This window comes from Haliotis cracherodii, unplaced genomic scaffold (assembly GCF_022045235.1).
Source record: "Haliotis cracherodii isolate W230 unplaced genomic scaffold, xgHalCrac1.p SCAF_15, whole genome shotgun sequence".
In the NCBI taxonomy this organism is placed as follows: Eukaryota; Metazoa; Mollusca; class Gastropoda; order Lepetellida; family Haliotidae; genus Haliotis; species Haliotis cracherodii.
The window spans coordinates 23,514,950-23,530,871 of NW_027266270.1; the positions used below are offsets into that span (position 1 = coordinate 23,514,950).

A 15,922-nucleotide genomic window follows, 5' to 3' on the forward strand; every position below is an offset into this window, starting at 1 on the left:
CAAGATCTGATTGTAATGGATTTGTCTTTTTAGCTTTTAGCTGCTGACTATACACTAGCTATGGCAGTGTGGGTGTTACACTACTGAACTACGGTGAGGCAGTGAAGTACCATCTCCAAATGCTGTGACAGATCTCAGGCTAGCGTGATCTACATCAGTGCACATTAACATTGACACACCAAGAATCCATCATGGGTTAGACCACCCATGCCAGATTATTATGAAATGACTTGCCAGACATCTACACATGCATCCGTGAACAGGCATCCCTTGACAGAAATCTCCATCAGACATTCATGGACAGGCACTTGTCACATCTCTTACGAGACATCCATAGTTGGCCATCCCTAGACATACACGTCTCTAGTCACACATTCCTCGACAGACGTCGATGGACAGCCACATCAAGATAGACACATCTAAACATTCATATCTAGGCATATCCATAGGGGATCCAGGGGGTAGAGACCCACCCCTTTTGAAAACCAAATGTAGTATGTATGCAGTAAAATTGACTGAGAGGATTTTTATATTTTGGACCCCCACCCCCACCCTCCCATTTAAAACTACTTGATCCCCCTTGCATCCACAGACAGACATCAATAGACATACATGTCTGGACACATACTCCAGTCACATATCCACAGACAGACATTTCTAGACATACACGTCTAGACAGACACTCTAGCCACATATCCATAGACAGACATTTCTAGACAAGCAAATCTCCAAACAAACACTCTCATCACACATCCCTAAACAGACATCACTAACACAGACATCCCATGACAGAAATCTATCGACAGACACGTCTAGACAGAAATCTATTGACAGACACGTCTAGACAGAAATCTATTGACAGACACGTCTAGACAGAAATCTATTGACAGACACGTCTAGACAGAAATCTATTGACAGACACGTTTAGACAGAAATCTATCGACAGACACGTCTAGACAGAAATCTATTGACAGACACGTCTAGACAGAAATCTATCGACAGACACGTCTAGACAGAAATCTATTGACAGACACGTCTAGACAGAAATGCTAGAGAGATATCTGCTGTCAGAAACATCAAGAACCCTTTAGGATTCTGGGTAAGAGTTTGTCCCCAGCAACCTATGATTGTCGTAAGAGTCAACTAACTTGGGTGGTCAGGTTTGGTGGCTTGGTTGACTGAGTGTCATAGTTCACTAACTGTGTGGATCAATACTCATGATGATAATCACTGGTTGCCAGGTGGTGACTAGAGTATTTACAGATCGCCTTCATATAGCTGGAATATTGCTGAGTGTGGCATTACACAAAAAACGGACACCTCTTGACAGACATTCCCGATAAACATCAAAAGACAGACACTCTAGACATGTATCTCTAGACAGATAGATTTTAGAAGTAGTGTTATAAGACAACATTCTTGTGGTAAATGTGTTAATGTGTGTTTAAATTATTGAAATGAAAAACAGATATGTGAACTTCAAAACAAAGATAGATTCTAATATTTTTTTATTGTGAAAAACTTGGCAAACCCAGCTAATTATGTGTCATTTCTTATCATGCTTATACAGGTATAAAAATGTGAGTGAAAATTTTCAATTATTTTATTAACAAACAACATTCCAGATGAACGTGTTGCGAGGTGTACAAATAAATAACTTGATATAGTACAACACTGTCTTACAAATATAATCTTTTTCCGGTAGCCTGTTATAAGAGTAAAAATAAAACAGATGAAGAGGAATTCAATTCTACCCAGTAACTCACCATTGTCTGAGTCTTCTGTAAGGCAAGGAAATACATGCAGCTAACACTAGCATCATGCAGTATACCGGCGCCACTCACTCACTCTTGCCAAATACCGGCGCCACTCACACACTCACGATCACTCATGCAGTCCCTTGATGTTGTCTCTAACTCAATCAGCAGAAACACATTGCACTGCCAGACAAGGCTATTGAGAGACAAGTTGCTCCGTTTTCAAATTCTATTCCAGCATCCATGATACATGACAACCAAATACATATTCAACGTATTAACGCCTTTGTTCTTTGAAAACTGAGGTGTACTCGTTTAAACCATACACGATACAAATTTGTGTTCAGCTATTTAGTGAGTGAGTGAGTGAGTATGGTTTTATGCCGCTTCTAGCAATATTCCTGTAATATCACGGCGGGGGACACCAGAAATGGGCTTCACACATTGTACCCATGTCGGTAATCGAACCCGGGTCTTCAGCGTGATGAGCAAACGCTTTAACCACTAGGCTACCCGACCACCCTGTTCAGCTATTGAGCCAGCCACCTCTTCTGTTCTCCATTTCTTCACTCTTGTCTCCAATATCTTACACTCAAACTGCTTTTTAAAGGCCCTCCCCAAAATGTAGTTTCATCCTAAACCCCTCCCCAACCCTGTCATGTTTAATTACCCTCAACCCCTCCCCACTCACAAACCCACCCACGCTCCATCCCCAGCCTATCTGCCTCAAACCTGACTGAGGGCATTGTGGTAGCCTAGTGGTTCAAGCATTACTTGTTATGCCTAAAATCTGGATTCGATTCCCAGCATGAAGCTCATATCTGCCCCCTACCACAATCATGACATGGGTTGACAATTGCAAAAAGTGGCATAAAGCCCAACTCACTCACTAACCCAACTGGGCTCTAGCAGCTATGCTAGTTATTTCCCTAGGGGGCAGTTACGTCTCAACAAGAACCTTGTCTATACCCCACCCGATACCAAGTGTAGCAGCAGGGTTTGCATGTGAACATGATTGTGTGTAAAATTTACCATCGGCGCCATCGACAAACACTGAGAGAAGAGGGGTGAATGTGTAATGTTACCTGTCTTACATGTTGAAATACATACAGACATAGATGTGCAGATAGAGGAGACATGATAGATATCACAAGACATGAGGCCCAATACCTTTTGGCTTGGTTTAGGGATATGCTGACATCGAAACGTCTGACAAAAAATCAAATCAGAATGACAAGGTTTTTTTTCAAACTGCCAAACTTAAAAGTGCTTTGATAATCAAAATAAACAGAATTTTTTCCAATGATAGATCATAATTGCTTTTTATCATTTCACCGATCCAAATAAAAATTTAAGAGGATTTTAAAAATCCTGTATAAATGCATTTCTATATTTAGATATTTTTTCAAACCTACTGATAATTTTTTAACTCTCATAATCCGTAAACCAAAAAGGAAACAATGGTCTGGCCATTATTAAATAAATAAGATGAATAGATGAGAGATAACTGTATCCTGCATTGATTGATTGATTGAGTGAGTATGGTTTTACGCCGCTTTTAGCAATATTCCAGCAATATCACGGCGGGGGACACCACAAATGGGCTTCACATGGGTCATTGGCGTGACGAGCATACGCTATAACCACTAGGCTCCCCGACCGCCCCAGCATTGATTGAATAGTGACACCTGATCACAGAAAGTGTTCATGAAATGACAAACAGAAGCAGTTGAATTCTCATTGGTACAACTGAATCCATGATGGCGTCAAATAAAATATTTATCCCATGCACAATGGTCTCAGAATACCAGTTCTTCATAGGTCTTTCATACAGTACTTGAGAAAATTAATTTTCAATTTTGGGAATGTTAAACTTCAAGTTTACAAATCCTTTTGGTATTTGTGGATATTAATAAATAAAATCTCTTTGCATATATACACAAGACTAAACTACACAACTGATAAACAGGTCAGTATTGTGTACCAAGTCAGCAAATGGCTGCCAAAGACCAACCACAGAAATACACATTATCACATGACTCTGTCCTTACCGTCTGAGTCCTCATCATCCGAGGGTGTGATTGGTCGGAATCCTGGAGGATGCCCCATGGCAGCTTCTTCATTGGCGCTAGTGGCTGCTCGCTCCTTCCGCCGCTGTAGGATATCCCGCAGTTCCTTGCCACCCCGTGTCTCGAACTACACAACATGTTCCAGTGTTACGTACAGTCACACTCATGGACAAACATATTAACAACCAACATGTTCATTAGGAAAAGCAGTGTATCTTTACCTGGAATATCAGTCTGACAGTAAGCTAAGTTATGTGATCCCGGTACTATTTTTTTATGGATCAACGTTTTTAATTTGGGTCTGTCCCAAAGTAGAACTAGGACAAAAATGTTCCAAAATAGGATCTGCAAACCTAGATCCGGGTTAGAAAAGATCTTCAGCAACCCATGCTTGCTGTAAAAGGCAACTATGATTGTTGTAAGAGGCATCTAACGGGATTGGGTGTTCAGGCTTGCTGACTTGGTTGATGCATGTCAACGTGTCCCAATGGCGTGGATTAATGCTCATGACATCAATCACTAGATCGTCTGGTCCAGACTCGATTATGTACAGACAGCCGTCATAAAGCTGGAATATTGCTAAGAGCAGCGTTAAACAACAAACAAACAAATCATATCAATCAGTATCCCATACTTCATTTTCCCGTATGTCATATAACCATTCTATTATGATAAATACCCTGGAGCCATTCACCCCCATAGATTCATTTCAAATCCAGTTAATGCTGTCAGCCATCAAATCAAAATGCACTGAATTTTCGTGAATGAAACGAACAGTGATATCACCAGTCACTCGATTTGCCTTATTGCAGGATGCAACTTAGAATGCCTTGTCGTAAAAGGACTTTGCTCTTCTCTCAAAATTCATGAAAATAACTTTTTAAGGAAAAAATATTCATTTATGTGTTCTGATTCAATTATATATACTTCACAAACAAAGCTAAAGAAACACCCAATTCTTTCATATTATTATAGTTAACGTGTCAGGGCATATATTATTATAGTTAATCTGTCATGGCAAACCTATAGCAATATGAAAGAATTCTGTGTTCTTTAACTTCTTTTGAAGAGTACATATCAAGGGCTTACCTGTACAAGACATATTTATAGAAATCGACATCTACGCCAAATTAGCATTCAGAAGGGCATTAGATTGTTGTTAATTTATAATACATGGGCGAGAGAAATAGTAATACGAGTCTTGAAGAAGGTGATGCTACTTTGGAAAAAATGGCGGTGAGTGTGACTTGGGAATACATCATATTGGATGGAGATAAAATACCCTGAATAATCGAGGACGATCCCCCCACTTCAGTCTTAGGTGCCCTAAATGTGTAGTGTTTAGTCTGACAGTGTTGAGATGAGTTGGTTGTGGCACTTACCCCGGATGTTTTCTTCTGTAAGGTGAGCTGACCATCCAGCCTCACGGCCTCCTCATGTCCGATGAATCTCTCAAAGTCTCGCTTCTTCAGCTGGAACAACTCCTGTGCACTGTAGCCATGCAGAGTCTTGATACATCTGGAGACACAGAAAACATAGGAGCAATGGTTTTAGATGCTGCACAAAATGTAATGAATCATCCTACCCTTGACACTGATACATCTGGAGACACAGAAAACATAGGAGCAATGGTTTTAGATGCTGCACAAAATGTAATGAATCATCCTACCCTTGACACTGATACATCTGGAGACACAGAAAACATAGGAGCAATGGTTTTAGATGCTGCACAAAATGTAATGAATCATCCTACCCTTGACACTGATACATCTGGAGACACAACAAACATAGGACCAATGGTTTTAGATGCTGCACAAAATGTAATGAATGATCCTACCCTTGACACTGATACATCTGGAGACACAGAAAACATAGGAGCAATGGTTTTAGATGCTGCACAAAATGTAATGAATCATCCTACCCTTGACACTGATACATCTCGACACACAACAAACATAGGAGCAATGGTTTTAGATGCTGCACAAAATGTAATGAATCATCCTACCCTTGACACTGATACATCTGGAGACACAGAAAACACAGCAATATCAAATCCATATCACGGCGGGGAACACCAGAAATGAGCTTCACACATTGTACCCATGTTGAAAATGAAACCCTGGCCTTGGGTGTGACAAGCGAACACTTTAACCACTTGACAAGCGCACATGCCGAATTAGATGATGTACCGTAATTACTTCCTAATAAAATTTAATAAGATTCTTCTTACAAGTCTGAGAATCCTTTAGCTTCCAGCCATTCCTTGACCTCACTGGGCGAAGAGCGCCGGGTGATGTAGACATTGGCAGCTTGAGGGCGGAGCTTGAGAGGGGGCACCTGCTGCTGCTGTAGGATACCCTTGGAGTTCATCTTCTCTCTCAGCTCATCATGGAGGATGTCCTGGTGGGTCTTATCTCTCGACCCTGACAGAATCAATGAGCGAGTGAGTTAATAAATAACACCACAGTCTGCAGTATTCCAGCCATATGAAGCAAACCAGTAATTGATCACATGATCAATAATGACACACAACCAGTCCCAGATCCTGACCATCCAATTCTCATTGGTCAGCTCTAAACAAGTATGAGATATGGAGAATCTGTTCTCACCTGGAACCCCACGAGAGGCAAGCCACTGAAATGAGTTTCACGTCAATCAACACTGTAACATACAGATTAATGGCCCTTGGAAAAACAAACCAGTGGTTGACAGCATGACCATCAACCTACATATTTTAACTTGAGTGAGTGAGTATGGTTTTACACCGCTTTTAGCAATATTCCAGCAATATTACGGCAGGGACATTGTACCCATGTGGGGAATTGAATCCAGGTATTCAGCGTGACGAGCGAATGATTTAACCAGAAGGCTACACCGGTGTCATTCTAATGTAAATTAAGGATTTCTGTAACACATGCTTTGGTCAATTACCAGTCAGCCAGCCCAGTAGCATATCCACTAGGACTGGGACGAGTCCAAATTTTCTACCCGGGTACCCACACCCCTATTACCCGACCCTACCCCGGTACCCGCTGTTGGTGGCAAGAGATACAAAAGAGGTACAAAACATCTAATTTGGAATAGTTTGACAGTAGCCCTGGCAAAATGTATTTAGACACGTATACAACGATCAGGTCATGCATACACTGAAGTTGACTGAAGTTTTAGCTTTGTTCAAACATATATAAGTCAGAAGGAACGTGTTCATAGTCATGAAGAAATGAGAACATTAGAGACTTAAAATTGTTGTGTAGCCATTTAGTTATATAGTGGATTTTTGTCATGAAACAATATATCACATGACTAACCACGGGTCCGGGTAGTCCTGTGGGTACCTGGGTCCTACTCAGTACCCACCCGACCTGAGTTCTCGCGTTACCCATCCAAGCCCTCACATCCAGGGATGTTCGTGGGATTTGATGCCCCTCCCCATTCTGGACCCACTACAATTCATCACTTTCCACAATTTTTCGATTCAAAACTCAATGAACCTCCCAAATACACAGTTAATCCTTAATTAATCCTCTTCTTTGCCATATTAAACATATCAATCTTGACATAACGGCTATGTTCTTACTTGGTCGTCCATTTGGCATGGGTGGCTGGAAGGCTGATATCTCCGCGGGCGAGGCCTGCTGGCGGGCGGAGCGGTCGTGTTGGATGGGGGGCGGCGTGGTGTTGTCAAGGTCGTCGTCGTAGTAGTAGTCATCCTCTGGAACAGGGTTAGTACGGTTAGGGTGTTAGCCAGTTAGCTGCTACCTATTGTTAAGAAGGACACTTCACGTTCCTTGTTGCCAGAACCAACATGGTGGACGTAATTAGTGAGTGAATACACGCTTGTGGAGACAATGGTCAAGAGTTGGGCTCGTGACATCTTGTTTTGAACTCGGATGCCGACTTGTAAACTGTGATTCTGTCTCGGTGTACACAGATGTACCCTGAATGAGTGAGTGAGTTATTTCAGTGCCAACATAACGTGAGAGTAAAGCCCCGAGTTCTTGAGGAACTTGAATCCCGGCTAAGTAAATAATCATCTGGGACTTGCCGAACTAGGCTGGAATTTCTGGGCTCGATTGAACAAGGCTGGAAATTCTGAGCTTGATCGTAGCGCCACCAGGGGCTATTGTGGGTTATTTCCCTTCTATGTCCTTCCTATTGACCAAAAGTCATAAGTTCATTAATTTCAGTCTTCTGATTTGATTCAAGATATTGAGGACCTGATGACATAAGACTACAAGTTTGAACACATTTCTATGCTGAACTTGTGTTCAGGGTGATGTTTGAAATAAACTCAAAACTCCAAAAGACCCTTAAGTGTTACTGCCCCCATTCAGACATTATATATATTTAAAAAATGAGAGACAAATCAATTCTTGATTCAGTTGAAATAATGCAAACAATTAATTGAGAATCTACAAGGGGTTATAATAAAACTGAAAACTGACAGAAAAGTTACCAGCCATAGGCTGGCTGGTAGGTGGGCATGTGGACAGGTGGTCAGGTGGTCAGGCGGGCAGGCGGACAGGTGGTCAGGTGGTCAGGAGGTCAGGTGGTCAGGTGGGTAGGCTGGTAGGTGGGCAGGTGGTCAGGTGGGTAGGCGGTCAGGTGGGTAGGCTGGTAGGCGGGCAGGCGGGCAGGCGGACAGGCGGACAGGTGGTCAGGTGGGCAGGCGGTCAGGTGGTCAGGTGGGCAGGCGGTCAGGTGGTCAGGCGGGCAGGAGGTCAGGTGGTCAGGTGGGCAGGCGGTCAGGTGGTCAGGCGGGTAGGCGGTCAGGTGGTCAGGTGGGTAGGCTGGTAGGCGGGCAGGCGGACAGGTGGTCAGGCGAGCAGGTGGTCAAGTGGGTTGGCTGGTATGTGGACAGGCGGACAGGCGGGCAGGCAGGCAGGGGGTCAGGCAGGCAGGTGGTCAGGTGGGTAGGCTTTTAGGCGGGCAGGTGGGCAGGCGGACAGGTGGGCAGGCGGACAGGTGGACAGGCAGGCAGGTGGTCAGGTGGGTAGGCTGGTAGGCGGGCAGGCGGACAGGTGGACAGGCGGGTAGGTGGTCTGGTGGGTAGGCTGGTAGGCGGGCAGGCAGACAGGTGGACAGGCGGGCAGGTGGTCAGGTGGTCAGGTGGGTAGGCAGGCAGGTGGTCAGGTGGTCAGGCAGGCAGGTGGTCAGGTGGGTAGGCAGGTGGGTAGGCAGGCAGGTGGTCAGGCGGGGTGGTCAGGCGGTCAGGCGGGCAGGCGGTCAGGCGGGCAGGTGGTCAGGCAGGCAGGCGGGCAGGCGGGCAGGTGGTCAGGCGGGCAGGTGGTCAGGTGGTCAGGCAGTCAGGTGGTCAGGCGGGCAGGTGGTCAGGCGGTCAAGTGGGCAGGTGGTCAGGCAGGCAGGTGGGCAGGGGGGCAGGCAGCTATTTCAGACACTGGTTCAGAAGATGGATTTTGATTGATCATTGATACCAAGCTGATGAGCAGAAGATAATCTGTGCAAAGTGAGTGATCATCCAGATGTTAATGTCCCTCCCAAAATAAAGCTATGGTGGCGGATAGGTCCTATGTATATAGAAGGAAGACATAACACACTGGATAAAGGAGGATGGGTCATGCAATTAGTGAAAGATGTTGGGTCAAAGCTGCTCTTTATGGTATTAGTCATGGTCAGAAATATTGACATTGTCAAAGGACTGTCATACGTGAAAGAAGTTGTATATATACTGAACAAAAAGGATCTTGATTATTTTGGGGGATATATTGTGTGCTCCCTTATATCAAGGAAAATATCCCTATGACAATGGAGTTGCATATTAACCCTGTGTAAAACGCACAAACGCGGGTTTGGGTTGACAAACCAAGGATCAAGTGCCGGCCAGAAAGTCAACAACTCAGAGCTGTACTAGACATAGTAGGCACTCATTGTGGCCAACTGATGAGTATTTATCTCACATGATTACTTAGTAAACTTCTGTGTCCAACTTGTCTTGAAGGTCATAAAGTCGAATGTCATTGTATAAGTCGTCATTTCTCACGTTACTGTCGTTTGCTTCAGTACATACATCATGACAAGATTAGCACATCACAATGCCCTGGTCTCTAGTTACTGAGTGAGTATGGTTTTACGCCGTTTAACAATATTCCAGCAATATCACGGCGGGGGACACTAGAAATGGGCTTCACATATTGTATCCATGTCGGGAATCGAACCTGGGTCTTTGGTGTGACGAGCAAACACTTTAACCACAAGGCTACCCGACCGCCCCTAGACTGTACTGTCCCCTTATCTAGACTTTCTATTGGGAGGAAAGAATTACGACACATCCATGGACTTTTCTTTCAGTACAGCATGAGGAGCAAGGCTAGGTCTCTAGCCAGCAGCAGGTGGGGCTGTCTCGCCCTATGTCATACACAGTCCTACCTGCAGGGCACTGGGGGATGTACAGCCATCTTCAGCCTCACTCCATGTCACAACACAGTGTAACACTGTAACATACACGCTTACATGCAATACCCACAGGTATATAGGCCAGACAGTCATGCCCTAAAGGGTATATAGCCCACACTGTCATGCCCTTAAGGGTATATAGGAAAAACAGTCATGCCCTAAAGGATATATAGGAAAAACTGTCATGCCCTAAAGATATATAGGCCATACTGTCATGCCCTAAAAGATATGTAAGCCACAGCTGCAGGTCACACAGTCATGCCCTAAAGGATATATAAGCCACAGCTTCAGGTCACACAGTCATGCCCTAAAGGATATATAGGCCACAGCTTCAGGTCACACTGTCATGCCCTAAAGGATATACAGGACACAGCTTCAGGTCACACTGTCATGCCCTAAAGGATATGTAGGTCACAGTCATACCCTAAGGGAAATATAGGCTACAGGTGCAGGTGACACAGTCATGCCCTTAAGGGAAGATAGGTCACACAGTCATGCCCTAAAGGATACATAAGCCACACAGTCATGCCCTAAAGGATATACAGGCCACACTGTCATGCCCTAAAGGATACATAGGCCACACAGTCATGCCCTAAAGGATATACAGGCCACACAGTCATGCCCTAAAGGATATACAGGCCACACAGTCATGCCCTAAAGGATATACAGGCCACACAGTCATGCCCTAAAGGATATACAGGCCACAAAGTCATGCCCTAAAGGATATATAGGCCACAAAGTCATGCCTTAAAGGATATACAGGCCACACAGTCATGCCCTAAAGGATATACAGGCCACAAAGTCATGCCCTAAAGGATATATAGGCCACAGCTTCAGGTCACACTGTCATGCCCTATAGGATATATAGGCCACAGCTGCAGGTCACACTGTCATGCCCTAAAGGATATGTAGGCCACAAAGTCATGCCCTGAAGGATATATAGGCCACAGCTTCAGTTCACACAGTCATGCCCTAAAGGATATATAAGGCCACAGCTACAGTTCAGACAGTTATGCCCTAAAGGATATATAGGCCACAGCTTCAGGTCACACTGTCATGCCCTAAAGGATATATAGGCCACAGCTACAGTTCACACAGTCATGCCCTAAAGGATATATAAGGCCACAGGTTCAGGTCACACTGTCATGCCCTAAAGGATATATAGGCCACAGCTACAGTTCACACAGTCATGCCCTAAAGGATATATAAGGCCACAGGTTCAGGTCACACTGTCATGCCCTAAAGGGAATATAGGCCACAGCTTCAGGTCACACAGTCATGCCCTAAAGGGAATATAGGCCACACAGTCATGCCCTAAAGGATATACAGGCCACAGCTGCAGGTCCCACAGTCATGCCCTAACGGATGTCTATGCTGCTTAATCAGTTCACATTGTCTTGCTCCAAAGGATATAAATACAGCAATTATAGGTCACTGTCATGCCTTGATATCAATGTATATGTGTCAAGTGTATATTGTTCATAATTGTATAATATTGCTGTATGTGTATTGATTGTTTTTTAAAGGCCCATATCAGACAAATAGTATGGAACAGTAAGTGTGAACAGGGTGACACGAAAGGGACATCATGTTGATGTCATGTTATCAGCACACGCTGGCCGGCTCACTGGTATGGGACTGTACAAGATGGCAATGGCTAATCAGATAGCTAGATTCTTTTACAAGCACTGATACACACTTATACAGGCATAATCCTCAGTTTGAATCCAAACCAGACACCAACAGGCCCCCAAGCTCGGAACAAAATTTTGAAAGTCATGTTTGAATTGTATGGACACTATGGGGAAACCTCTGAAGGTTAATCCTGAAACATGAAATCTACACAGAATCTCACCCATGTTTCCTTTGATCTCACATATCAACAAGAGTTGCTAAAAGTATAAAACCCAGACGCTTGCGTTAATGGTGGGCGAAGAGAAATGGGGTCTAATGTTGCACAAAGATTATTTCACTGTATACAGCTAAGTAAGGATGAAATATGTGGATGAACATATTACAATTAGGAGCGACCTTCAGATGAAGGTTCTAACACTGTTATCAAACAATCATAACGGTGTTAGTACCTACACCAAAACGTCGCTCCTAATTGTAATAAAGAAGTTGTTCATCCATATATCTTAACCTTACTTAGTACTCCAACTTCTAAATGCCTATCAAAGAAGTTGTATATAGCAATGCACATGCATGTGTGTGGCTGCTTGTATAAGTCTTTGTAATGCTAGCCCACCAAGATACCATGTCGAAGTCATCAACTTAATGTTGAGCGCCAGACATGGTGACAAGGACCATCTTGTAACATCCTTGGTATGATATGGCCAGGAGATGGAACCACCAACACAATGTGAAGGGCACTAATGAGATGTAGGGCACTAATGAGGTATATCCAATACCTCAGTATCCAATCAGAAGATTGGTAGAAAACACAAGGCGACTAGGAAGATAAGGCATCCCTTGCAATCTGTCATGTGTACACAACTTGACATTCTTATATTGGCAACACATAACGTTACTTCTTTCAGTAAACAAGAGTTTGGACGTACAGTAAACTATGTTTATAAGTGAGTGAGTGAGTAAGTATGGTTTAACGCCGCTTTTAGCAATATTCCAGCAATATCACGGCGGGGGACACCAGAAATGGGCTTCACACATGTTACCCATGTTACATTACTAGTTGTGTACAGGGGTGTTTAGAGCCCACACCTGAATGATTGCACTTCTCGACACTCTTAGGTTTCTCTACGAACCCATTTCCATGACAACCAAGGCAGGTGTAACAAATTGTATAATCTGATATATCAGTGAGAAATGTCATGAAGTGGATCAGGATCACTAGACACAGACAACTTGGTAATATTGTTATTTGAAAATACGTGGACATATGATTCAACTGATTTTTTCTTCCTTAAACTTGCAAGTTTTGAACTTATGAGGTGAGGTGAAATTGGGTTTAATGTCGCGTCCAAGATTATTGCACTTATATAGCGACGTGTGGCTGCTTGTACTAGTCCGGACTGATGCCGATTCATAGTGCTAGCTCACTGAGATACCATGCCACAGTTTAACATGAATACCCCACTCAGACACAGTATACTGACTCCGAGCAGACCAGTCCTTGTTTTAACTCCTTAATGCCAAGCGCCAAAACAGGGTAACAACAAGTACCATCTTTTAATGACACGTCCGGGGATCGAACTCCGGACCTTCCGCTCACCGGGTGGACGCTCTACCACAAGACCAGAGGCGGTCTTTGAACTTGTGACATTACCAAGTACAAACGTTTGCTTAAAATGAGTGCAAAGGCCTATTGTTCCAATTCATGAGGACATCAAACTATGTGCAAGTCTGTGACACAAGATGAATCGTATATCACATGTTTGCACCGACTTCACCAACATACCCTTGGAACATGAAGCTTGGATCAATAGCTTACGTTCAAATGATGGAACCAACTCTTCCTGAAAGTCCTAAATCATGGTTTTGACACATCTCACTACATTCAGTGTTGTACAAGTAGGTAAAATGTAGGGTAAAGGAAAAATTCTAATTCATCTCATTTAAAAAAAGTTGCGTTCATTTCGTAAATTATGCACATTCTTTGGGCAAAAAGACGCTTATCCAACCTGGGGCCATTCCACAATGCATTCTTAATGCTAAAATGATTGTAACTCCCATTCTTTATATAATCTTATGATAGTCTGAGCACTAAGATCGCTTTGTGGAACGGGACCCTGGTCTTTCATTTCCTCAGATGCGCAAATCAAGTTGAACATTGAATCCAGATTTGGATGAAGATCATATAATTAATTTGTGTCCTTATTTGGAATTAACTAAAATGTTGCATTTTGATGTTTCAATCATGGTTTTGACACATCTCACTACATTCAGTGTTGTACAAGTAGGTAAAATGCTTGGAAAAAGAAAAAAATTCTAATTCATCTCATTTAAAAACAGTTGCGTTCGTTTCGTAAATTATGCACATTCTTGGGGCAAAAATACTCTTATTCCACCTGGGGCCATTCCACAATGCAATCTTAATGCTAAGATGATTGTAACTCCCATACTTTAATATAATCTTATGATAGTCTGAGCACTAAGATCGCTTTGTGGAACGGGACCCTGGTCTTTCATTTCCTCAGATGCGCAAATCAAGTTGAACATTGAATCCAGATTTGGATGAAGATCATATAATTAATTTGTGTCCTTATTTGGAATTAACTAAAATATTGCATTTTGATGTTTCCATGGTACCGAGTCAGATGGTGGACTTCAGCTGGCCTCCCAAGGCAACAGTAAGTGACTTCAGATCGTGATGCTGCAAGCAGGGGCAATAACATGTCATAACACCCCCGAGTTATAGTTAGGCTGAAAAAATATAACACTTGGTTCTCAAGCAATGACTTCTGGGAAATTGGTGTGGTTTTAGTGTGAAAAGTAAAACATGAGCAAAATTTATTAGTTATCCAAAAAAGTAAGAAATTGCTGCACCATTTTCTGATGTGCCAGTACCTGGAAACTATGTATGTTTATTTTTTGCCTAATACAACTGATCCTGCAATGGAGTTTAGTTTACACAAGACCATCACGGTGTGTCAGCTGAGGTGGGAGAATGGCCCAAAGCGATGCAGGTCGTTCAGGCTTTGATGTTCACCACTTCGGTGAAACCCACCAGCACTGGTCTGGTGCCGAGAAACCTAGAAACACAGCAGGGCGAATCTGGGATTCAAACCCATGATGATAGATTTCTGGCACACCTAAGGGACGCAACTCTGCAAAGCAAACGGCAGCATATTTGAGGCCTGGGCCCCGACAAAGGATGAAGCATGGTAGCAACGGTCAAAGTAAGCTTTGCATTAATTTCTCTCCTTTTCCCTTGTGACTACAGCTTTGGGTTGTTGAGTGTCATCCTTCTCACCTCCGTCCCATCGTCCGTTTGTCCACGACACACCATCCAGCTCTTAATCACACCATGAGAAATCACCAACAAAGCTTATCTAACAATACTACCTCTGTCATGCATGCCACCATTTATGTTTGTTTTGGGAACAAAATAAAACCGTCCAATTTTGTGAACAAACTACAAACCAACTTTCTCTGAGTACAAATATTGCTTTTTATTTAAATGTTAGCAATAATACATGCAGTAATTATCTTTTGTATATAAATATATTTCAAAATATGTTTGACATTTTCCTCACTTGGTAACACAACTTGATATGTTCTGTCATTTACAGCATAGGAGAGTGATGAAAGGGGGATAACTCTGGTCAGGATTGCAGAAGCCTTGTCAGCCCGAACATGCATGAAACATCAGGCAAAACATGCAGAATACACTGTAATACTGTCACACTCACGAGCAAATTATTTCATAGAAAAATGTACACATACAGACGAAACTGAAGTAATTTTCTCATGCGATTTCTTGAATAAAATCCATTCTGATTAGCGGTTATGTGTATGTGACATGCTGGTGAGTGAGGCTTGATAGGCATAGAGAAACATAGATCAAGTAGATACATGCAAGAATATTCAAAGATGTAAATCGAGCTCTGAGCATTACTGAAGATTTTAATACTGTTCAGAATCATTTTTCATAAAAAAGAAAGACATGTAATACTGTTTTCTTACTTCCCAAAATAATTTGAATACATATTCCATTTTTCA

General features: G+C 42.9%; 1 protein-coding gene across 5 annotated transcripts in view; it reads right to left on the reverse strand.

Moving 5' to 3' along the window:
• The window catches only part of LOC139462398 (epidermal growth factor receptor kinase substrate 8-like protein 1), a 93,682-nt gene that overhangs the window by 10,146 nt on the left and 67,614 nt on the right, over window positions 1–15,922 (reverse strand). For 3 of the 5 annotated variants that reach the window (XM_071244087.1, XM_071244083.1, XM_071244084.1), the window contains exons 20-24: window positions 7,404–7,538; window positions 6,057–6,249; window positions 5,209–5,344; window positions 3,809–3,953; window positions 2,790–2,810 (exon numbers count right to left, since the gene is read on the reverse strand). In XM_071244087.1, the coding sequence (XP_071100188.1) occupies window positions 2,790–2,810; window positions 3,809–3,953; window positions 5,209–5,344; window positions 6,057–6,249; window positions 7,404–7,538 (630 nt within the window). Of the gene's footprint in view, window positions 1–1,766; window positions 1,782–2,789; window positions 2,811–3,808; window positions 3,954–5,208; window positions 5,345–6,056; window positions 6,250–7,403; window positions 7,539–15,922 lie in introns of all 5 variants that reach the window. The other 2 variants (XM_071244085.1, XM_071244086.1) reach the window with 2 other exon arrangements.